The 24,455-nt window shown below is 42.2% G+C and overlaps 4 protein-coding genes across 4 annotated transcripts; all 4 read right to left on the bottom strand.

The window, feature by feature from the left end:
• Positions 1-3,369: 3,369 nt before the first annotated feature.
• On the bottom strand, positions 3,370-5,143 carry hoxa2b (homeobox A2b). Its single transcript, XM_070911533.1, has 2 exons — positions 4,765-5,143; positions 3,370-4,276 (listed from the first exon to the last, which is right to left on the bottom strand). Exons 1-2 carry the CDS (start codon positions 5,141-5,143, stop codon positions 3,609-3,611), a joined length of 1,047 nt encoding a protein of 348 aa, XP_070767634.1. The 3' UTR covers positions 3,370-3,608.
• A 6,205-nt stretch (positions 5,144-11,348) lies between these two features.
• hoxa9b (homeobox A9b) lies at positions 11,349-12,563 on the bottom strand. The gene is made up of 2 exons (XM_070912210.1): positions 12,047-12,563; positions 11,349-11,587 (listed from the first exon to the last, which is right to left on the bottom strand). The coding sequence occupies exons 1-2, from the start codon at positions 12,561-12,563 to the stop codon at positions 11,349-11,351; spliced, it is 756 nt and encodes a 251-aa protein (XP_070768311.1).
• Positions 12,564-15,017: 2,454 nt separating this feature from the next.
• On the bottom strand, positions 15,018-17,029 carry hoxa10b (homeobox A10b). Its single transcript, XM_070912165.1, has 2 exons — positions 16,269-17,029; positions 15,018-15,306 (listed from the first exon to the last, which is right to left on the bottom strand). Exons 1-2 carry the CDS (start codon positions 17,027-17,029, stop codon positions 15,018-15,020), a joined length of 1,050 nt encoding a protein of 349 aa, XP_070768266.1.
• A 4,199-nt stretch (positions 17,030-21,228) lies between these two features.
• hoxa11b (homeobox A11b) lies at positions 21,229-23,043 on the bottom strand. The gene is made up of 2 exons (XM_070911982.1): positions 22,437-23,043; positions 21,229-21,461 (listed from the first exon to the last, which is right to left on the bottom strand). The coding sequence occupies exons 1-2, from the start codon at positions 23,041-23,043 to the stop codon at positions 21,229-21,231; spliced, it is 840 nt and encodes a 279-aa protein (XP_070768083.1).
• Positions 23,044-24,455: the final 1,412 nt, after the last annotated feature.

Consider the following 24,455-nt stretch of genomic DNA (forward strand, 5'->3'; position numbering starts at 1 on the left):
CTTCACATGACACGGAAGCAGCAGCAGCAGCAGCAGCGAGCTCAGAGATACGGAAGTTAATCTGCTAATTATTTATAACTGACCACACAAACCGCCTGTTGTTCAACACCCACACTGACGTTTATTGCTCTACCAGCCTGTATCTGTGTGTGTGTGTATATATATTATATATATATGTTTTACTGCTACTGACGACCGGGAGTTGATGCTTTAATGGAGCAACAGGGTCTTTACAGACTAATAAAGTCAGCACAATAATGCGTGATCATATTTGTGATTGATTCCAGATAATATTTCTCTGGCACTTAAGTCTGCTGGCTGTGACTGACTCACTGGACACATTGTCCTTTTTTTTTTTTCTTTTTTTTTTTTACAATGATGCAAGCTACTTTGAGTTTATGAATATGTCAACATTATAAATCTAAACAGGGATCATTAATAGCTGAAAAGGCTATTAGTTCCTGTGCCAGCTTCATTCTCTATTCGAGCAACAGAGATGTTTGAAGGAGTATGTGCTACTTCTGCTGCACTGCTTTATTCCTAAATCTCAATTTAAATATTTGCACCATCATTTGTGAGATTATATTAATCAGTTTCAATTGTACAGTCAATGGCAAACACAATTTCCCATCCTATCTGATGCAATCAATGCACAAGTGCTGGCAAGAGTTAACAAACTCCCTCACCCTTCTTACATCAAGTGAAACCTGTGCCTCCTGGTGTATTCAGTGGCAGCAGCCCGTTTGTCATATTGTTTATAAAAGGTGTCAGCCGTTCATTAGTCATCTTTTCTTTTGACAGGTGCTATCAGCCAACCTGAGGTTAAAAAGACTGAGCCTTTGAACTGTATAGCCTGTTGTTGTGGAGAAATGAGACAGAAATGTCAGTGAAGCTCTGGAGGGGCTGCGTGGAGAGCTTCAGCTTTTTTATTTTATAGCTGCAGGTGGTGGGCGGTGTTTGTCAGTCACACAGGCTCTCCCCAGAAACATTTATTCATTTCAGCTTTGGGAAGTCTAACATCCATACTGTATCTATTCTGGTCTTTCTTGTTTGTCCTATAAGCATGGAGGAAAAGATGTGTTTTCATACAATATGACAGAATATTCAGGCTGCAGTGATGCATTTATATTTTTGCTTTATATGTTCGATGAAGTGTTAACATATGGATTTGTATTCAGAGTCATGTTGAGGAAAAGGAGCACCAGACCTTTAGACCTTCGGGTGATTGTCATGTGATATACAATCACATTCCTGCAAAATGAAACTTCAGATCAAATTCTACTTTTCCATGGTTGTTTCTGCATACATTTTCTGACGTCACTTCCTGTTCAAAAGTTATCTGAGTAGCCAATAAATTCTTAACTCTCTGTGGTCATTCAAAACCTGACCCCCTCCTGACCTGGCAGTAGTTCCTCCCAGTTTGGAGAGGAGAGGAGAGCCAGCTTGACCTTTGACCCGTGTGTGTGTGTGTGTATCTAGTTTCCCATAAAGCTTCATCTACTCATCTCTCATCTCACAAACTCCTCCCTGTGATTGGCTCCTTTTCCCTTTTATCTCTCATTATGTTTGTAATCCACTCACTGCATGTTGACCGAGCTGTATTCAGTCAGCAAACTGTTTCACATAACCAGACATAATAAAGAAATTACACATTTGAATACATGTATCTGATTATGTAATTTCTTTATGGTTGAATGTGCATATTGCAGTTGTCCTGGTGAAGCCTGTGAATGTTTTATTTTGTGCTCATAGAAAGAAATAAGCAGAGTAGGCGATATGCTGAAGAATATGTGGCCTGACCTTTTTTGAATAATAAATATAATGAGAGAGAGAGTGTGTGTGTGGTTAGTATCCTGTAGACACTGCAGACACCAACATGCTGACACAGTGTGGTCTCAGTATTTAAAATTAGCTCAGTGGCTTGAGCACCAAATCAAACCTGACTGCCTCTCTGCCTCCTGGGCTTTCAAATAATTTTCCTTAGTTAGTCCTTGTTTTTTTTAAATGATCACAATTAACCATCATGTAATTCCATATCTCAGCAGGAATAGCACTTCACCACCTGACCTTTTATATAGAGCCTCATAGCAATAATATATATATATATATATATATATATATATATATATATTATTGCTATGACCGCACGGTCCTGACAGCAGCAGGAGCACGATGGCTGCAGACACACTGAGGCTGTAAATGAACCCTGTTGCCTGCAGACTCAGGTCAGAATAATTGATCAGTGTGAATGTTCATCTTGTGATCGCTGGAACAATCCATGGCTTTAGCTTTTCATCAGCCATTTCCCCCTAACCATTTAGTGTCCTAATAAAAAAACAGCAACCACGGATGTTACACTGCGGCAAACGCTTCTTTATTTGCGCTTCTTTATCGAGTCGAGGTTCAACTGGTCGCTGTGATGGAGGACTGGAGCGAAATCCAGATTAACATAAATTTACCTTCATTAACATTATAACAATTTAGTACACATTATTAGAATAAACACACTCTGCTCTTAGACTGATATCTGCATGGTCAGCGTCTATTTTTTGCCTCTGTGTTATAATTACAAAATCCTATTAAATTGTAATTTACACAAATTTGAGGAAAAGAAAATCGCATGTGTGCTGCTTTAAATTAACTTTAAATAATTTTAAATCTTTAAAAGAAAGTTTTGAAAACCCCCCCAATAAGGCTTAAGGGGCAATACTTAATTCAAAAAGATTGCATTACGTTGCGGATCAGGCTATAAACAAGCTCTCTCAGTGCTGTGAGTTTTATAGGCAATAAAATTTAATTAGAGAGCCAAGAAAAGTCATAGTTTTTGGCCTGGGACTCCTAGCAGGCAATTCTCACTGCAAATTTTCTTTTTCTGGGTTTAAACATGCGGAGGTAATGAATCCTCCATTTTTCTTTTCTCTGGTCAGATAAATCACCGAGATCTATACCAGAACCACGGTCACGTTGAAATAAATATTTCACCTAAAAGATAAAAACTGTTACAAATATACAATTTTACACTGATATCACCTGCATTTTATTCGTATTTCATTGTGCTCTGTGTTCACTGCATCTATTTTTATTTGTCGAAGTTTGAGATTGTAAAATCAATAGTGTCTTCATGCTGAACACATGACTATAATTTAAAAAAACATCCTGTGGCTTTTAAATGAAACATCTTATATTCTTCTTATTTGAATACTGTGAGAAACTGTTATGAATTATGCATGAACATAATTCATTTCTCCTATGGCCAATACAATATATGCATATGTTTTAATGCCTAGGCATAAATCAATAAGCTCTCCCAACTTTTTTTTATTGTAAAATAAGACAATATGGCGCTGCTGATTCCAATCAATGTAAAGTTTTATTTCAAGAAATATATTCTGCTCAGTTATAGTCAAAATCCATATAAAAATAAACTGTGTATCGTCCTCTGGCAGCCTAATAAACTGCCCATACAGGCTCAATAGTAGCTTTGTTGTTTTTGCTTTAACTTACCTTATTTGTGAGATCTATTAATTTCCCCCCGAACCCAACGCTACAACTGAGTATATAAACTGCACACAAAGTGTCTGGATTCAAATAAAACATGGTGAAATATTTCAGTAGCTCAGGTTTTGCAGGTCGATTGTTGTGAGTGTTTCTGAGAAAAGGTCAAACGTTTCGGATGATAAAGGCAAGGGACTTTGTGTGGAATCTGACAAACTTGGTGAGAACGAGGAGGAGGATGAGAAAATGTGGAAATCCTGCAAAGACACGTCCAGGCCCGGGGACTGATCATTGTCCGGGCCTATTGTTGACACGCAGATGGGAACAGTGGGTGCCGGGTTTGGAAAATGTTTCAGATTTTTCTCATTGCTGTTCACATGCGTAACAGTCGGGCTTTGGTTGTCTCCATTGTGCCCGTTGTGACACTGCTGTGAAGTCAAGGTATTCTGGTGGAAATACCTCTCCCTCTCCAGGAGCGTCCCGTCCGCCGCCTGCTCAAACTCGTCCTCCGGCCCGTCGTCCAGGCACGCGTATTTCCCCTCACTGTCCCGGTTCTCCTTGCAGTGGGTCTGCCTCTTGTGCTTCATCCTCCTGTTCTGAAACCACACTTTCACCTGCTTCTCGGTTAAATCCAGCAAGGCAGCTATTTCCACGCGCCTCGGTCTGCACAGGTATTTGTTGAAATGAAACTCCTTCTCCAGCTCCAGAAGTTGGGTGTTGGTGTACGCGGTCCTCAGCCTCCGGGATGCCCCTCCACCGCCAACACCACCCTCTGGGACCTCTGGTGAACCTAAGAAAATAAACCAAAAGATTACTTTTTTTAATCACAGAAAAGCTGGCGATTAAAAATAAAACAGCAGCACAGGTGTGTGTGTGTGTGTGTGTGTGTGTGGTGGAAAACAAGCTCTAGGGGGGAAACTTGAGGCAAAGCAAGCACCGGGACTGGGAAGATTTATGGGCCCCCGGCAGAATATGATGGGTCTGCGTGGACAGGACAGGACGGAGGGTGAAGATTAATGAACATGCCAGCTGCCGGCCCGTGTAAGAATAATCTATCACTCTCCATTACTGTCAAACATTAACACTCGTACACTGCATCACAAGTCAGTGCGTTACTTGATGAGATTAAGCATGCTTAAATCAAAATCCTATACTGGCTTAGAGGGACGCCCACGCTGCACAGGGCCCGGGATGCAGCTTCTTGCAGAGGGGGAATCCTCAGACAATGAGGAGCCTTTTACATGGAGGTTATTAATCATCATGTCTTGCCTTGGGGGGAGAAGTAGAGTGGAGAGGAGTCAGCCGTTGTCGCAGCAGCAGAAGCAGCAGAAGCAGCAGTCTGGTTTCTCTTGATGCTTTTCTTCTCCTTCATCCACGGGTACTCCGGGGGCAGGGACGCAGCCTGCAGCGGGCTGCAGCCTCTCAGAGCCTGCTTTGAGCGGCTGTGGCGTGGGTGGATGCCCGGGTTCAGGCCGGGGATGGTCTGCTCAAAAGGAGGAGGAATCAGTGTCGCCTGTGAAAGCGCCGAGCTCTTGATTGATGAACTTTGAAATGCATCACCGACAGGGTTAGTGAGAGATGTCAGGCACTCAGCGAGCGACGGCTGGCTGTTGATGAAACCACTTTCTCGCCCAAATTCGTAATTCATCTCCTCCTTCTTGTCTCGAACACTCGCTGATTTTTCAGTTAATTTTGATTAGTAAGCAGTTTATTTCCATAAAGGACTAAACTGGATATAGTCGTATAGACCTCTATGCCATAAACTATTGCTTTCACGAGGACATGGTTGGAATTAGACCGTGCTGCTTGTCACATGATTGCATCTGCCCAATGACAATTTGGGGTTTTTATCAAAAGAAGCCACTGTCCCCTGTGATTGATCGAGAAAGTCGGAGGGGTAACGCCTCATTCCGGGGGTAGGGTTTGCTTTATTTACACATTTTTTGGGTCAGTTTGTTCACCACCACCCCCCTATCCCCCACCCCGAATATGCACCCAAAAGCCGTGCCTTCTTTGCGCGTCCACGCAGTCTGCCGTGCGGGTACGCGCGAGTGAGTCTTGGTACTTGTGTGTGTGTCCTATGTGCGTTTATTTCTATAGCGTGGCACTCCACAAATCATATCAGCGGTCAGGCAGTCATATTTGTGTCTCATAACGCGACGACGCCCACAGTCGTTATCAGTGCCAAGGCGTTAATCCTGAGACTTTCTTGAAGGTTTTGCTTGGAGAGGGAGAAGAAGCTGCACCAGACATCCAACAACATGTCCACCCCTCCCCCAACACACACACACACACACACACACACACACACACACACACACACACCACAGGAGAGAGAGAGAGAGAGAGAGAGAGAGAGAGAGAGAGAGAGAGAAATTAGTGTTTAGTAGATTTCAATGTGATTTTTAGTTAATTTTGCCGCAATGTGATCTGTAGCTCACTAATCTGCCCAATACATTATGTCATTATGTGTAACTGTATCATTGAAGTCTTTATAGGAAATATACTGAAAAAACAATATTTTGTGTAAATGTAAAAAAGCCTTTAGGTTATTTAACAGGCATTTGTCACCATTTTACAGTTTATAGCTCCCTGCCTCACATCCCATTTCATTAACTTTATTTCACCTATAGGGATAATGTTGACCTAAGCCATCATCCACATACTTCAGGATTATTGGTTATAACACAGCGCAGAGTGGAGATGATTTGCCACTGTAGTGTGAAGCGGAGGAAAGGTGGGGATCTGAAGGCTGTTTATTGCTCGGGCTCTAAACAAAGAGCCCTGGTAGCCTGCGCGTGATCAATCTTTCTCGCCAAAAGGTCTGACAGCTCCCTGCCCTAAGAACACATTTAAACCATCTAACACTCCCTTAGATCATATATGGCCAGGAAGGGGACAACCACTCTCTAGGTATAGGCTGTAGGAGAAGTTTTCAATTTAGAAATGGAGGGATTTCTTTGGAAGCACTGGATGAGACGCACGGCCATTACGCACGAAGCTTCTTTTTTTTTTTTGCTCACTCGCTCGATAATAAATCAGAAATCCATCTAAAGACGAAACTCTACCGCTTTTTCGTTTGCAAAAAGGATTATACTGGCACAGAAAATAAACACAGAGGAGAGGAATGGACTGGGTTAGTGGTATAGAAACGAACGGAGCAGCTTTTACATAGCACCAATTGTTTGCTGAGGTGAGTGGGTGTTGGCATTCAGCAGAAATCCCATTCAGTCTCATTCATACCTTTCTCTCTGAGAACACGTCTCTCCGTGGCCTGTTCGCTTTCTACAATAATTCACTTTTACCGTATTTGCTTGAAATGTTTGATTTGACTACATATAACTGTGTATTCTGACTAACAGTTATGTATGTTGTAAGAATACACTCTAAATATAAAACAGATCTTGTGAATGAACAATACCCTAATATAGCCTATAATGATAATATTAGGCTATAATGTGACTGATAAATAACTGAAATTAATTTAATTTACTTTACATTTAAACAAAATCCATCTGTACGTAGTTCATTGTCAAGCATTTATGGTTATTTCTGCAAATTATTTCCTAAACTAAGCTCTATATTTTACTATTTCTTCTCATTAAATGCAATAAGAAATTATGGTCTATATAAACAGTGTTAATCTGGTCAGAGCGCATAGATTTAAGTCCACACAGGTGAAGAAACAGAGCAATGATACAAAGAGAACAAAGAGCTTTCTGGAAAACAAATTAACCTCTACAATAGAACCTGAACTCTGCACGCTGAGACATATTGAACATTTTATATTTTACACTGAAACTACATGTTGATGTATGTCTGCTGTTGCTGCTCGGAGCTGTTACAGACATGAAGCCACATTTTGCTGCTTGTTTGTTTTGAACGAACGCAGACAGAAGACGAGTGTCTGGACGAGCTGCGCGTTTCCCGTCTGTTCTGAGACAACGAGGGACATCTGGGAGGCAAAGCAAGGCCAAACCTGCCGCCACTCACTGAACTGTTTTCAACACAGAAATATTCCAATTACCATGTTATCCTGTACTGTGTGGTGGAAATATTTTAATCAAAGGTGAGTGTGATGCAAATGTTCAACAAGACTGAAAAATAAATAATTGAACAATCACAAACTGAGCGTCTCCTTTTGTTTTTCAGTGTGTAAAAGATGTCTTATTTCATGTGAAATGTATTGAATTGCAATAACACATTTTTACGCATTTATTACACATTTTGTATGAGCGAGGTTATGCAACACTTTGAAATTATAGTTCGTGAAATGATTGAAAGTGTTTATAAAAGTGTTTATCACATGTTGTTTCCGTCATTAACGCTGCTTTATATCACACACACACACACACACACACACACACCACATCACGTTCTGCCTGAGGGGGGAAAAGTGGAAGGAGAAAAAAATACACTCAAGCCATGTAGTCCTTCTGGAAAACACATTTAGCGTCGAGCCGTGTGTGTGTGTGTGTGTGTGTGTGTGTGTGTGTGTGCGTCCTGGAAACAAAGCAGTGTGTTCACAACAGGATTTGCACATTACAGTTTTATTTATTGAGCCCCCTGGATTTGACAGATACTTCAAGAGCGTTAAAGGGCCGCAAATCAAACGACATGTGCAGAAATATAGTGATAGCTGAAAAAATAAAATTCCTCATATGGTCATTCTGGGCCCCTTTTTCTTTTGTCTCTCGGAAAATCAAAGAAGGGAAAGTAATGAAAAAGATGGGATCATAGCAAAAGAAGAAAAAGAGTATTTCCACCTACGCAAAGAGACAAACTGCCTGTCTGTCAGTTCTCTGCCTCTTTGATTCAAGTTGCTCAGTGTATGTTCAAGGCAAACATGTACATGAACATGGTTTTAGGAAGGATTTGAATCAGTATCCGCATGGCTCAACACAGAGGTCACAGAAATAGCCTCACTATTGGATTCATCCAAAGCAACAGACTGTTGGCAGCGAGGATAAGTGGGTGAAACAGACTCCCCATGTGCTCATGACTTTACTCCCCTGAACTTCTCCTGCAGAGTTCACTTGTGGCCTCCTCTGTCACCGGTGGTGTCATGAGGTTTGATGTATGGGGGTCATGAGAGGTCACCGCAGGCAACATCCAAGCCACTTTCTGTTTTTCTGCAGCATAGCTCCTCGTATGGCTGTTTGCATGGAGGATATCCATCCAAACATTCATGGGGATCAGACAGGAATGCCATCTACGCACAACACTGTTCTGACTGAAGAGGCTTCGCTGAGGGTTTGTGTGATGTGATCTTATCATGCTTTTGAAAAATGGGAATATCAGTCGACCTTAATCTTTGCAGTTTTCCCAAAAAAGGAATACGAGACTTAATGAGCTGCATGTGGGTGACCTTTCCGGGTGAGGGAGGAGGGAAGAAGGTGAGGTGGAGGGAGGTTGGGAGGGATATTGGGGGGAAACTAGGAAGGGAGGGAAGGTTTAGGGTATCTCTCACTTTTTAGGACCTCAAGTTCATCGCTCTGTGGGGGTCCAGAGAGGTCCAATCCAGCCCCTGGAAAAAGGGAAGTGATGACATGCCTATGAAAATGTATGTGTGTGTGAGTCATCAAGTCACCTCAATCATGATCAGAAGAGCACTTCGGCCCAAATTATCTGCAGGCATATGTGCTCACTCACACATATATTTGCCTTTTATGTACAACATTTCATATCAATATTTGTATCAGTCTAATCTCTGATTTGTGAGTATTTATTGGAACACACATGCAGCCACGTGTGATTTTCACAGATATTCCTCTAAATTGTTCCAAAGCACAAGGTGGAGTCATTTGACAGACTGTAGTAAAATGTAAAGGAACCCTCTGGCCCAAACAAAACCCCACTTTAATTAAATAAAGATCTTTAAAGAGCAATTCATGCCGCAGCTGACGATAAAAATTAAACAGAACACGCAGCAGCATCATATGATTTACGACGAAAACGACACAACTGGTGCAGGTCTGTAACACATGGGGAGTGGTCTTGGTGTGCCGTGAACGCATCACATCACGAGCACGGTTCCTCAGATGAGCCGCTGCCTCCACCTGCTGGCGCTCAGAGCTCAGCAGCACCCAGCTCAGCCAGGAGCACCGACACCCCCATCAGGACGGAGGCGTTTGTTAATCGAAGTTTTGGGGGTTTGTTTTCTTTTAACAACCTTTTTTTTTTTTAACAGTGTCATTTTCTACTCGTTCACCAAAAATAAAGTGATGCAATTTGTTTATTTGATTCGGGAATTGTTTCAGTGTGTGAACCATGTTGTTGGTGTCAGTGTGTGTCTGCTGAGACAAAACAACAAACGGATGTTTCTGCTCTGAGACAGTCTAATTGCTGCTAGACGGTTGTAAAGTAATTAGACGTTTTAAGACAGACCCATCTGTAAATCCTGCCATAGCCTACACCTCTCCCCTGTATGTGTGTGTGTGTGTGTGCCAGTGCTCCAGGCCTATCTTACAACAATATCACATATTTGACTGTTAGCCCGAGCCCCATTAGAAATGCTGGTTTACTGCTGTCACAGAGCCTCTACATGCTTTGCTGTTTTCGCACCTTATAAACAGTCGAGGCTGTGATTGTGGTTTTATTGCACGAGGGCATCTAGTCCAGTTTGTGGGGCGTTCAAAGGCCGAACATGTCCTGCAAAGTAATGCATACACACATGCTGCGATTCAGACAATTATTAAGCGCACAACAATCTATAAATACTGAAGTGTGTTTTGATATTTCTTTAATTTGCTCGCACTCTTTCGTGACTTTGTATATTTAATTGTTTCGTCGCTGCGTGTTGTTGGTTTGCGATCCACACTGCGGATTTCAATTCTGTGAAATATTTTAAAACGAAGGATCCAAAGATATCCAAAGATAATTCAAGTCATTGCATTTCATCCTTCCATTTAATATTTAATATTTTGTTAAACAGGATCACAAAAGTTTCTGGTATATTACAATCAAATAACGATTCCTCTCTCATTTCTGCAATAATATTATTGGAATATATAAATATTATTATTAGAAACGCATCTTTATGCCAGAAAGGTTGGCAAAAGGTTTTCTGAGAGAGAGTAAAAATGTGGACAGGCCTTGGGAAGTTTTTGTGGCTTATTTGGGTTGTTTGCGCCATAAACGTCGATGGCTACAAACCAGAAGACGCAGTAAAAAGTCTGTTTTTTAAAATCCTTTTTCCTGAAATAAAAGCAGGTTTTTCACTGCAATTCATTTTCAATGACAGAAGTGAAAATTCTAATTTTGTCGAAATAGTTTTGAAAATGTAAATAGTGGACCTAATAAAAGTAAGTTTTAGTGTTTTATTAATTTATAATATACATATTGTTAAAATGCTGGGTTTGTTTGTTTTAATATTAAGTAAAATGATGACAAATGAATAAGACATGGTAAGTTTCTCGTGTGCTATACAAACTACTCTTTATTTTGGATGAAACCAGGAACGACGAGGTATTTTAAGTGTGCACAGTGTTTTCACAAATGGATCAAAACCTCGCGGTTAAAAAACATCTAGATTGCAAAAACAATAAGTTAAATAATGCAAATAGGTAGCTGAAAGACATTCAGGTAGTCAGGGATACTCTCATGCAAATAACAAATGCTCTATAGTTGAACTATTTCTGTGCGCCAAATACAACACATATCTAAATTCGGACGAGTCCTCTCACAAACAAGTAACACTGGGTAGAAAAAGAAACATCCAGCATTATTTTTAACAACACAAACTTTACAACAACATGTGTAACAGGTCAGGAATATTAAAGACAGACCCCCCCCCCCCCTCCCTCCCCCTGCTCCCCCCTCCTGCTCTAATCCACCATCAGTCCAAAAACCAGTTAACTGTCTCTCCGCCGGTCTTTGTTTTCCTTCTTCATCTTCATCCTGCGGTTCTGAAACCAGATTTTCACCTGTCTCTCGGTCAAACTCAGGACCCTCGCTATTTCGAACCTGCGATCCCGAGGAAGGTACATGTTAAACAGAAACTCCTTTTCCAGTTCGAGGATTTGGTGCTTTGTGTATGGACAACGCTTTTTTCTGGTGGGCTTCGCGTGAAGCCAGTTGGACGATGGGTCATCTGGAAACAGGGGGTCAAAACCATGAGACAGGAGAGTTAATGCTCTCAGAATTCAAAAACAAGGTCTGGTCTGTTGGCTTTACAGTTTGGGAAGGACATGCTACTCCTGGCATATTTGTAAAGAAATCATTTTGGTTTATTTTCACTTTGAACTGAGCAATGTAATGATTGGATAGCAAATTCCTTTGAAAATTTAGCATAACGATACATTGGAGTGCGTCAATCCCCTTGAAGAATAAGCATATCTTATTTTTTGCAGAAGATCATGTCATTCACACTATTGTTTCTCTTCGAGCCTAAACAATATTTTCTATTTAAAAAAATATACGCCCATTTTATACTAAGCCAGGCCTATGACATCCAAAACAATCCCTCCACATCCTCAAGCCATTAATGCCATTCCCATTCACCCAAATGAGTCCATAAAGCGAGATCAAATGAAAACACTGCATTGCTTACTTGCATCTATCTCCCTCTTCCCCTCTGCTGACGAGCTCTCTTCAGTGGTTTTAGACGTGGATGTGGTTTCGCAGGGAATCTTCGCAAGGGACGCTTCGTTTCCAATGTCAGACAAAAGAGGTGTGTGCGTCTCCAAAGTTGTACATTCGGCGCTCCCAATCAGAGGCTCGGGTTTTATCTCATAATGCATGGCTGCCGATGGCAATCCCGTCAAACACAGGGACGCGGAGACCGGATCCAACGCCCAGGAGCGCGTAAACATGCCATCGCTGTCCCCGCTCGTGTAATGGTGATGTATATAGGTCGGAGTGGCTGTGTTCGGAGGGTGGGCCGAGATGGGACTCCAAGATCCGCCAAAAATAGAAGATTTCCCCTGCAAAGGGAAAGACTCGTGTCCGCCATATTCGGTGAGCATCGTCTGCTCCACCCCTGCAGCTGATGAGTACCTCGGTGCCATATCTTCCTGCTCGGGAAGAACAGGCGACTCAACATAATAGCTCGTTCCCAACGTCGACATTGCAAAAATGCAACAGCAAAAAAAAACAAAAAACAAAAAAACAGCGCGTTACAGTCCTGCAATGTTTAGAAAAAACACATTCATTGCATATAAAGTGCTGCGTTCCTGCACCAGCTATAGGGGCTCAATGCGTCCAGCAAGTTGAACCATGCCCAAGACTGGATAGGGCGCCCCAAACACGTGACCGTGGGACAGAACAATAAATAATAAATCAGCCTGCTGCTCAAGTAAATGGCCACCATTTTCCCCCACCATATTTTAATAGCAAATTCCCCGCGCCTTTATTGGGAAATATTACGTTTTATAAGCAATAAACGTTAAGATTTTTTGTCAAGAGATCTAATGTTGGTGTAATCGAACATAGTTGAGATAGAGGGGAGCAGGGGGAATATTACTTTAAAGCCTCCATTTGCGAAATCACCAAACAACCTCTTCCCTTAAAAAAATGTAAATTCATAAAAGCCTAAAGAGGTTATTTATTCTCCAAAATAAAACGTGCAATAATTTAATGACCTCCATAAACCTCTTACTTTGGGAATGAAAATTCTGGTTCTTGTTAGTGGCCGGAATATAAAACAAGACTTTTCAAATAAGATAGAACAAGCAGAGATGTTTTTAAAGCATCACTGGAGTTTATAATATCCAAACATATTAAGGGACAGTTTCCAAGGTGCACATTGCTGTGTCCGCAGGGTTGTAGGTCTACTTTGAAGGCAATCTAAAACGGAAAGTGGGGTGCTGTTATTTGGGTGCTATATAACAGTCCTTTTTATCACGGGCAATTGGGTTGTTTTTCTTAAGGTTACAACCTGGCTGTCTAAGTTAAATATCACCAATAAAGCTCAGCCTTTGTGTCCTTTCTCTGGCGCAAGCAGACGCATCCGGCATTTCCTACGGCGAGGCAACTGGCAGACTGCAATGATCATAACCGAGGCCTTGTCTGTCCTCGCCTCCTCTCCTGGACATATACAAGCCCTAATCCTTTCTTTTAACCCCAGCCTGCATCTTCACTTCCTGCTGTTTAGATCACACAGAGACGCTCAAAAACCTTCAGTCTTAAAGTCTTAAATTGTAGGCATGGTGAAAACTGTGCACTTCTAAGATTAAATGTAACCATGTCCAGATATATACATTTTTTTAAAAACAGAATTTTGCTTCATAATGACACAGAAAGACAAAACTCATATGAAGAGTTCCTTTTTACGCACAATAAAAACACTTTATTGCACTTTTTGGAATAATCATTTCTTTATGTGTTGGAAGCAGCCTGCTCCAAATTATTAATAAATTCGACCAGTAATTAATCGTGATTCACTTTTCATGATGCGACGAGTTTTACTGAGGTAATCAAGGCAGTTTCGTGTTGTGGGAGAAATATTATAGCCCAACAACATGAGACTACCTAAACCACTCCACAGCCCGCTCTCCTCTTCAGGCATATCTGTGCTAACGTGTTTTTAGTGTTTTCAAGGCGTGAAAATAATGTCGTTTCTCGGTATAAACAGGGCTACCTGTAACAATTTGATAAGTCTGTAAAGGCGCGAAAGACAATGCTCAGATAGATTTTATTCAGGGTCTGAAATGTGCGGCGATTCTCAAACTGCTTCGCAACATTTTGAACTGTTTTAGTCCACATGCGTCGTTACGCGGACTTTAAAATTAAGCATTTTACCATTTCAAAAAAATGTGTGTTCGTTTTTGCAACAAGGACCCACTTGTTCATAATTTTAAATACATTTGAAAAAACAATAATTTAAAAAAAGACTGCTTCTCCACTCATTGTGTGGTTTACATTTAAATCTGATGTAGAAGTGAAGTGTGCACAGACATCCGCCAGACATCTATTACAGGCCTAAAGGATGTAGAACAACACACTCCACTACTGTAATAATATTTACTGTGCACAAAGCGGACTCAGTCCAAAACACAAAGGCATTAGCACCACGCACTGTACCTGTGCCAGCTTCAGGATTTAAACACCGCGCAGCTCCCAGTCTACTTCTCTGAATGAAATAAGAAGTCTGCAGTTGCAGGGATGGTTTTATTAATTTGACCAGCAAAATGTGCAAATATTCATCAGACCTCTTGGGTTCTTTAGATGTCACATAAAGACCGACATGTAACTGTAACACAGGTATCCCAAGGGTCAGTCCAGCATGCAAAGTCCAATGGTTCACTCAGGTTGAATATACAATATGTACAAGCCTGAAGCTCTGAAACATTGTGGTCACATTCTGAACATTTTCAACACAATGGATCAACGTTACAAATGTAGCCATTTATAAATACATATCCACGATGAAATAAAAGAGACGTTGAAAAATAAGAAAGAACAACAATCAATAAGTTAGCAGTAGGGTCCTATTTTCCATGGACATTCTCACAGTTGGGTGGGGGGTTCTGCACAGGCGCCCTTGTCATGGCTGCAGGAGGGCGCCAAAGACGCAGACAGTCTCATGAGAAACTGAAGTTGCTGGAGAGCTCTCGGATCCTGTTCTCCCGGCTCATTTTTTTCAGTTTCATCCTCCTGTTTTGGAACCAGATTTTGACTTGCCTGTCAGTGAGGTGCACACTGCGGCTGATCTCCAGGCGACGCTCCCTTGTCAAGTACATGTTGAAGAGAAACTCCTTCTCCAGCTCCAGAGTCTGGTGCTTGGTGTAGGGGCAGCGCTTCTTTCGGCCACTCTTAGCTGTGAGCCAGTTAGCCGTACTTTCCATTTTTCCATCTCCTGCGAGGGAAACGAGACAGGACATTAGGCAACAGGTGTGACAAAAACAAACATCATAACTGGAGGGAAACCTCACATCTTTGTTAGAAATGATGGACTAATAAAATACAAAATAAACAAAACCTGACACACTTAATAAAATTGTGTTTTTACTGTAAACTACTGAAAATAGGGTTTAGTATATAAATTATACTGTTTGAACTGACATCTACTACACGTCCATAGAGTATAAACACCCCTATAATGATTGATTTCTGTCTTCTATTTGATTTTACTACCATTTTACGCACAGCCACATATCTGTGTGGACATCTCATATTGCTGCAATTCAGCATTTTAACAGAAACTTCTATGTGCCCCGTTAAGCAGCCTTAACCACAGCAGCCTGTAGCCAACTGCACCTTTATTAAGACATAAAACATCAGCCTGCACAGTCTGCTGAAATTATGGCGAGGCCTGTGTCTTTGATGAGGGGACAACTGACATCAGAATCCTGCACAGGACAAATTGACGAGACCGGATTGACCTTTTTGTAGCTTTAAATTAGATAATAAAGAAACCCTGACAACACAAGAATAATTCATTGATTAATTATCAAAACTTCATATAAAATAAATCCGTGCGGCCTGTTTGAATGGCACTTTAATACAGCACAGCTACAGCAGCCTATTTGTGATCCCAAAAAAAACAACTAATGAAGCACAATAGCTCTGATCCTCTGCTCTGATTGGATAAGTCACGTTCAATTTCGCCTCATGCCAGATAAACCGGTAAATACCCGATAAACGCACACCTGTGAGTGGCTGACTGCTGACATAAATATGAATACTCTAAAAGAGCAAAAACCAGCACTAATACTCACGCATCCCTCGGTGGTTTGAAATCATTGGTTAAAAAACAATGGAAGCCTAAAAATGATGTGCGCATGCCCTTTATGCTATTTGTGCAACATATTTCTACAATGTACTCTTCACCTTTCACGGGCTTTTCTGGACACTCCGCGCCGCAGGTCTCAGCGGGCTCAGGGGAGGATGAGCTTTCCGAGGAGAGGCGGCTGTCCTCCTCTCCTGCCGGGGCGCAGGGCGCGGGGACAGGCGCCTCCTCGTGGCTCTCCCTCCGCTCCGGCTCAGCAGAGGCAGCCTGGGGCTGGGAGGGCTGGCTGTCCAAGCGGGCAGGTCGTTGCAGAGTGAAGTGATTCATGTTTGGCTGCACATCGTGGTAAAGCCTGGAGGACGCGTACGTCTGAGACAGGCGGAAGTAGCCGGGGACTGGCAAGGTGCTGCCGGTGACCGGGCATGATGCGGTCGAGTAGGAAATGTCATCTACTGTTGCTCCTTTAGGACATTTGTCAGACTCGTAAAGGCAGTACGCGCTCTCCTCCTTTATACCCGGCGAGAATGAACACTGAGCCATATGCTGGCCGCTGGGCTGATCCACCCGGCAGGATCTCGACGTTTCCAGCCACGTTTCCATCCCTTGAACATACGGAGCAGAAGAAGGGGTGCTTGGCTCGTTGCGCTTACCGATCCCCGGGAAACAAGAGCCACCGGAGAGTCCATATGAATATTCCGACGCCGGTGGCAAATACACCCCGTTACTTTGGTAATAAGAACCACTGTCGGTTCTCACGTTGATTAAGGAGTCCACGAAAAACGAATTTCCAGCTTGGTTGTTGGGGCATGTCATCGTTGTGGTATAATTTGACGGAGGATGAAGATAGCCCTTTCTGGCTGACATTTCTTGTGCAAAACATTGCTGAATAATTACTGATACTCACGCTTCTCACTGTAGCCTGCAGCCAATTAAAACACCAGGCGACTACAGACTCCTCCCAGTCCGGCCGGGCAGCTCCGCTGTGTCATATATTTTGTTTTAGGCTAAGTAAAGAGAAAATTGTGGGGGGGAAGTGGTGCATCATATGGTTTTTAGGTAAAATCTTTAAATCTCCTTTGGATCTCACATTTTGAGCCTCGATCACCACCTATACGCACAGAGCTGCCTGAACAACAACAACCCCCATTTGACAACTCGGTTGTTGAAAGCTGTCCCGAACAATTATGTACAATGCATAGCTTTATGGCCACTTTTACAGCACTGTAAAAATGAAGGGTTCGAGAGGTGCCTCTGAGAAGCACAGGGTGCATCAAAAATCCAAAAGGTCCTGTGTGACTCTTCGGTCGAGGGACTCTTAACCCTTCCCGTGCTGCTCTGGTGATTATTATTGGACTACTTTTTAAAATTCCTCATGGGCTGACCAACAGCAGCGTCGACAGTGTTTCATTAGGCCACATTGCTGGTCAAACCAACGCAAAGCCACTTCCTTTAGAGCCCTCGAGCTTATCTGATTGTGGTGTGAATATTGTGGGTGCAAATGCCATGATTGCGCCCAGACACCTTTTACTGCAAAGGCTCTGTTGAGCATGTATAAAAAAGGTGACACGCAGACACGCTGAAGTATAAGCGCCACAGTGGAACAACATTTCACCTAAAACTGGCAAGACTGCAAGAAATGTAGTACGTTACTGGATACCGATAGATTACATTAGAACTCGTTAATCTCGCTTATCTCCTTAAAGAACCACTGGGAATTTGTGAGAGTTTCTCCACGTATTTACTCACTAAACACTCATGAGGTCTATACACACACATAATCTCAATTATTTTAAATTTAAATTTAATCTCAAGTCAACACCTCCTAATATCCGTTCTGCCCACGAATAAAATGCTCAACGCGCCTTTTAAAGCAGTTTTAAGTTTGTTTTTCAAATATATGGAAGATGTTCAACGTCTCTCTCTTTATAGTTTTTGTCCTTTTCATCAAATGTTTGCGACAACAGGCCGACGCATCTGAGTTGGAGCTAAATATAAAAACTAGTAACCGTGATTCAGCCAGAAAACAACAACAACAACAACAACAACAAAAATGGTTGCATAGCATGCAAAGTACAAAAGCGCATCTGTAACTTAAGGGTTAATTTAGTCTTAATTTAAAGTAAATAAGACCAATACTGTGACATGGAACATTTTGTAATGCAAGCCGTGCAAGTGAAGAAAAATTGGACATTGGTTGGTTCTCATCAAATAAGCAAACAACTGGAACACAAATCGTTCCACTGGACTGCTACAATATTTAAAATGAAATAAAAAGTCAGAAACACATCAGCCCATGCTTCCTCAGAAGACCGTCAATCAATGAGTTTATAACACAGGCCTACAGATTTAGGTCAGCATAAAAACGTCTCCAAAGGTGGGTTTACCCTGAAATACAACATCGGTTACCTCCATTTTCTTATAAGTCTGGAGCCATAAAGTCTAGAAATCAGAGTTATGTACAGCCATTTTATATGGCGTCAAACCTGCTGCAGTCTAGCCTCAATGAATGATAATAATCATTAACCCTATTGGATATTTCCTGATGTTTCAGTGTGCGCTGTGGGTGAGCTGTTCTTACAATATTATTCCCATAAAACTTGTTTTTTTTTTTATTAATTCAATTAAACTTTTTTTTTTTTAAAGAAATTCATGAAAATGCCATACTGACTGTTTTGTGTCAGTTACAAAAAGCTGCATCTTAGTATCAAAGTGACCAAACTAACTATTGTCTGTGAGACAATCCAAGTTTTCTCATTTCCACATGTTTACATAACGACTAAATACCATAAATCCAATTCAGTATTTATAAAATGAAGCATAATTCAATTTTTAAACTGTATGGGGGATTAGAAAGGTTAGTGAGCCACAAACTGTTTGGACCATAGGCCCTAGTGATCTTATTTCTTAGTGCGCATTAGTCATTCGAGGCCTGTAACGTCTGCAAAACTGCAACCCGAGAACCTGCGATTAAATTTGATGCTCAAAGAAACGAACGTCTTTTCTTGCACCGTTTACTTTCAGTAGTTTTGCCAGTGATGCTTCCATCACATCATGACATCTGCAACTTAAATTAAAACGTTTTCAGATGAAGATGAACTGAGATAAACGGGGACAAAAAAAATAGACCCACACAGAAACCCTCTGTAGTCACACAATGCACGTGATAATGTTATGCCTACCTTAACAAGGAAATCCTGAGGTGGTGACATATTAAAAGTAGCTGAGCGTTGAGTCAAAACTTCTTTTATATCTCAATTCACGGCAATGACATTGATCTGAGGAGCGCCACCCAGTGGGCGAAGACAGCAGGCCCGCGCTGCAGCACAACACAAACAGCAGAATATTCCTGCCGCGGTAAGATGCTGAAACAAATGACGGCGGAAAGGTCCGTGGACACAAGCTTTAATGCTCCCAGCCGTTGTTTTTCAGCCCCTTAGTCACAGTTAATAACCTTGGTCTCAGACGCTTTATTGCACTACACTCCAAATGCTCCAGACGAATCCGCGTTTTATGGCCAAGTTACTGGAGCAACTGGGAGGATGTGCAGCAATCAAAGCGGAATTCCTGGGAGCCTCACAGGATGCACGATATAAGGAAGGCATCAGGGCCCTTATTAGCTTATGGCAGGCCATTCAAGTCGCTTTCAGGGGCCTGGTGGTGGATGTAAAGCCACCTGAACCCATTTTTTTTTACCCATCTTTTTATGTGGGCCTGCTTCATTCTGCCTGCCTTTGCAACATAAATCATCACGACCTAAATCCATAGTTTGTTTATTTAGTATCAAACAGATGTAGGATGTTTGGATTAAACCACTCCAGATAATAAATAAATAACCATACAGATAGTGATGATGGTAATAGAGATCTGGAGTTCTTCCACCACTTTATTTACCCCATGTCACTGCCTGATGGGTCAACATAGGCTGACTTTTGGTGGATGAAATGAATATCGTCGGTGATGAGAATATATATTGTTGGCAAAGAGGCGGCATGTTACATCTGCATGCGCTCAAACAAGTGTCAGGATTGTTTCAGTAAGCCTAACAGCCATGTTAGGTCAAAAATCAGCCTTTCCACGTCGCCCCAGAAATGAATGAACCTTTTGTAATGGATATCAAATAATAACTGCAGCGGATCCCATTTCCAGCCATGAGGGAATAAAAAAAAACCATAGGACCTACATATCATGCGTCTGATACGATCCACGTGCTGGCATATAAAACAAAATATGGGATTATGTTTCATTTTGGGGGGGATTAATTCTCTTTTATCAGCGGTTTGCCTTCGAGAAGAATCCAACTTTACGGCCAAGAGCTCAACAAAGCGCCTGTACTGAGGGTCAAGCGCAGATGTAAAATATCCCTGAATATCAGACTTAAAATGCATGAAATGGACGAACTGGTGTCAGATTATAACTTAACTCATTCTCTAACAATGCAGCATTGACCAGTAATGTTGATCAGTTGCAGTTGATCACCGTGTATCAACAGTGTCAGGTGAGGTCTGATAGTAATTCCAAAACACACGAAATGGTTTCCCGTCACCGGAGTTGTATTTGTACAATAAAGTTAAAAGACTGAGAAAGAAGGAAACACGAACAGTAGTTTTGATGTCAAGATTTCTGGCCACAAAAGTTGCGTGTGCGTGCGTAAAGTTGGGAAAACAATTAAAATCTAAAGGAGAAATTAAGAGATTCTTTTTAAATTGCAGTACAGTCATCGCCGTGCGTATTATTAAATAATATGAAGTAAAATTCAGACACATCTGCATTTCCGCTTAAGGACAGCATACACTTTAAAATTTGGAAAATTGTCGATTGGTCGGGAAAGCAGAATAACAGGCCTATATAATAATAATAATAATAATAATAATAATAATAATAATAATAATAATAATAGAGCCAACGTTGTTTAATGACAAAGTAGTGTATAAATAGTAGAATTCTTTATGAAGTCTGGCATATTGAAAAACTCGCCATCGTGTCCAGGTAAGATGTAGCTGTGTAGTCTAGATGGGGGGGCTGCATGGCTGCATGCCAGTGACAGTCTTTGTTCAGTTTTTTTTTTATAGCAGGGGGTTTGTGGTGTAGTACTGTAAACGGTCTCTGTTCAGTTTCTTCTCCTTCATCCTCCTGTTCTGAAACCAGATTTTGACCTGGCGATCTGTCAGATTGAGCATCCGCGAGAGCTGCAGACGCTTCTCTTTGTTGATGTAAACGCTGAAAAAGAACTCCCTCTCCAGTTCCCTGATCTGATACTTTGAATATGGACATCTCTTCTTGCGCGTCCTCTGGCCACCTGGAAGACAAAGACATAAAAAGGCAAAAAGGTCACCACATAAGATATTATAGACACATTGCAAATCATGAAATCATTAGTCTATTTCCTGCTTTGAAGCAGCAGCAGCGGTGGTGGTCTACATGAGCTTTGGAGTTCAAGTGTTTCCCTCCTCTCAGGCCTTCAGGACCGAGATTTGTAAACAAAGACTGGACTTGATAGTGGGGCATGTTGGGCATGAAGGATTGCATGTCGGAAGTTGTGAAAACTCACTGATATCTGTAAAACCATACAGGCTGGGGTTTAAGAGTGAGGGCGTGGGCCTAAACCACACAGTCACGAGTATCATGTATCTGATATGCTTGTGTTGTCCGCTTTTGATTTCACTGAGCGTAAAGAGCTGTTGTTTCAGTGTTGGTGAGGCACATCTCATGGAAAGCATCTCGGTGGATTAAATCCTCGCAAAATCCAGCGAATTTGTGAATAAAGGAGCAGAGTTTAAAGCCTAAATCTGGTCCAAAATCAAATTAAAATGCCACTTCAGTAAACCCAGAATAAACCAGATTATAAAACCAAAAATATCCATTTAAGAAAAATATATGATGAACAAACTGATTATAATAACATGGCCATAAATATGGAAGATTTATGCTGCATCTCAAATGTTTAGATTGTTATTTAAATAGTATTTTATAAAGTGATTTGGCATATAAAGGACGTTTACAGGCCAACCATACAAGGATATTTAAGCACACATATGGAGAGAGAAAAAAGTGGGGATCTTGTTTGAAATGTTGGAAGACAAGCTTAACGCCAAAGTCTTCACGGCCAATTTCAATCCCAAGCACGTGATCTTGTCGTTTATAACATAGTTTTGTTATAGGGTAAATCTGCAGGCCCTCCATAAACCTTACGTGCTTATAAAACAGCATATAAAAAGCTTTAAGAGCAACGCGTTAGATTTCTCTCCTTCTTGCATTCAGCTGGGCTACTCACTGCTGCTCTTGCTCTGCTTCTCCTCGCTGTGACCGGAGGACGACTTGGGGCTGCAGCTCTCCGCCGTGTCCGAGCCCGGGTGAGCCGGAGCGGGGCTCGTTTTGGCGGCGTGTCTGTCCGCGTCTGCCGCTTGTGCTGTCGGTGTTGTGCTGTTCTCCGCGCCCCCGTAGGCTGTGTCGAAGAACTGGTCAAACGCCTGCGGCAGGACGCCGTTCCTGCCAACGCTGCCATAGAAGCCGTGCGCCGGGTTGGAGCTGGAGCTGGAGTGGCTCGCGCTGGAGCCGCCTTTCACCAGGATCTCTCCCCCCCGTGGGGTCGGGCTCGTCCAGCCGTCCCTGTGCACGATGTCCTCAGTGTAGCAGTGCGATAGGCTCCCCCTGCTGTGGTGCCATTTACTGGAGGTATCAATCCCATAGTCTCTGAAAGCCACATCTCTCACGGACGGGACCTGTGGCAGGGCTGAGGACTGGTAGGGGTATGTCATGGGGCAAGAGGACTGGCTCTGGGTTAAATAATGAGGGAGACCCGAGAAGTCGGCTCCGGAGACGTAGTAAGTGCAGCTCGGTAAATACATGTTAGAGCCAGAGATCCGCTCATCAAAATCCATATTCTGCTGTTGGAAACGTCCTATAATAATCCGCGCATAGTTCCTCCGCGGCGCTGCGCTCCAGTCACTTTGAGGCAGACTGGTGGAGCAGAAATCCTTAGACGTACAAGCTGACGTGGGGATCCATCTCTATCCATTCCTGAGGGCCAAAGCCATGTGACCACTGGCACAAAATGACAGATAGCCTACGCCTCAACGTGTAGGCTATATGAGTCAATGAGTTTATAAAGTAGACCTTTGGCTGTATGGGGAAGGAAAAATACTGAGAGGGAATTCTGCTCAGACCCAATTTAGGCTGTTTTGGAAGAGCTGAAGACTTTAAACACGGGTTCTCTTTCATTGTAGAGCTTCTGCGGGGCTGCTTCTATCTGCCTGGAGACTGTCGTCGTTAAATTACCAAGGTAGACCAAAACTGAGAATTACATCCAGTTTCACGCCAAGCTGCGTGAACTGCCAATTTAAGATCGTTTTTTTAAACCTAACCCTCACCTTAACCCTAACCTTAACCTCTGCGGAGACGCCTCAGACATTTTAAAGACGATGATCATATTTTTAGACCGAGGCAACACGATTTAGACTTTGCATGTAAGGCTTAATCCTTGTGCCACAAATAACATTTAACAGGCTAAACTGGAGAACTTGGTGGCTTTGATGAATTTGGGCCTGCACCGCACATGCGTCAAGCTATTTTGGAGGCTATTTTAATCAATTGAATCTATTTCATCACTGAGCCAATGGCAGGTATAAATTCGTCGTCTCTCTCTCTCTCTGTGAACTTAATATAGCTCCTCTGGCTGTACATAGACTAATCTAGTCCACAAGTGGCGCAGTAATGCCAGTCATGCTTTTGTCAGTCCAGTTTGGCACCCGGGGACAAAAAAAGACAATGTCTCTCTCCAGGCTGTCTTTACAAAACAGCCTGTAAAGACAGCCTGGTTATCTGTGATGGTTTGCTATGTGTTTGTTCGGACCAGCATTTCCAGGACCCTGCGGCAGACTTCATTATGCCCAAAATGTTTGTTTAATTGCAGGCTGCTTTCATGTGTTTATACGCGTAAAAGTTTAAAACGTCTACATGTTTAATTATCACGTGTGCTTCCACTGAACCACCAAAACTCGTGCACATTGTGCTTTAATCGCCACCTCCTGCAGACATAAAAATGTTAAAAACTTGAAGCCAGAAGCAGCCTGAATGAAGCTCATGAGGGTAATCAGCTGATGTATACGCGTTTAACGTCTAATGTAAACATACAGATGTCGTTTATAGGCTATGAATAATACAGGAAGGGGCTCCAGTCTTTGCATCGCCCAACATAAAGCTTTGGACACGGGCTATTTCCCACACTCCAATCCATTTTCATTTGTCATCACTGCTGAGTAAGTGGGCACACGTGTCACATATCACTAATCCT

This window comes from Enoplosus armatus, chromosome 9 (assembly GCF_043641665.1).
Source record: "Enoplosus armatus isolate fEnoArm2 chromosome 9, fEnoArm2.hap1, whole genome shotgun sequence".
NCBI classification, from domain to species: Eukaryota; Metazoa; Chordata; class Actinopteri; order Centrarchiformes; family Enoplosidae; genus Enoplosus; species Enoplosus armatus.

What these genes read in the sequence shown, in the direction of transcription:
- hoxa11b (XM_070911982.1), bottom strand. Translation starts at nt 23,043, where the DNA reads ATGGATTTTGATGAGCGGATCTCTGGCTCTAACATGTATTTACCGAGC. An exon ending in GAAGCAGAGCAAGAGCAGCA is followed by an intron (nt 21,462 to 22,436) that starts GTGAGTAGCCCA and finishes TTTGTCTTCCAG; the next exon opens with GTGGCCAGAGGACGCGCAAG.
- hoxa10b (XM_070912165.1), bottom strand. Translation starts at nt 17,029, where the DNA reads ATGTCAGCCAGAAAGGGCTATCTTCATCCTCCGTCAAATTATACCACA. An exon ending in TGTCCAGAAAAGCCCGTGAA is followed by an intron (nt 15,307 to 16,268) that starts AGGTGAAGAGTA and finishes AATGTCCTGTCT; the next exon opens with CGTTTCCCTCGCAGGAGATG.
- hoxa2b (XM_070911533.1), bottom strand. Translation starts at nt 5,143, where the DNA reads ATGAATTACGAATTTGGGCGAGAAAGTGGTTTCATCAACAGCCAGCCG. An exon ending in ACTCTACTTCTCCCCCCAAG is followed by an intron (nt 4,277 to 4,764) that starts GCAAGACATGAT and finishes TAGGTTCACCAG; the next exon opens with AGGTCCCAGAGGGTGGTGTT.
- hoxa9b (XM_070912210.1), bottom strand. Translation starts at nt 12,563, where the DNA reads ATGTCGACGTTGGGAACGAGCTATTATGTTGAGTCGCCTGTTCTTCCC. An exon ending in GAAGAGGGAGATAGATGCAA is followed by an intron (nt 11,588 to 12,046) that starts GTAAGCAATGCA and finishes CCCTGTTTCCAG; the next exon opens with ATGACCCATCGTCCAACTGG.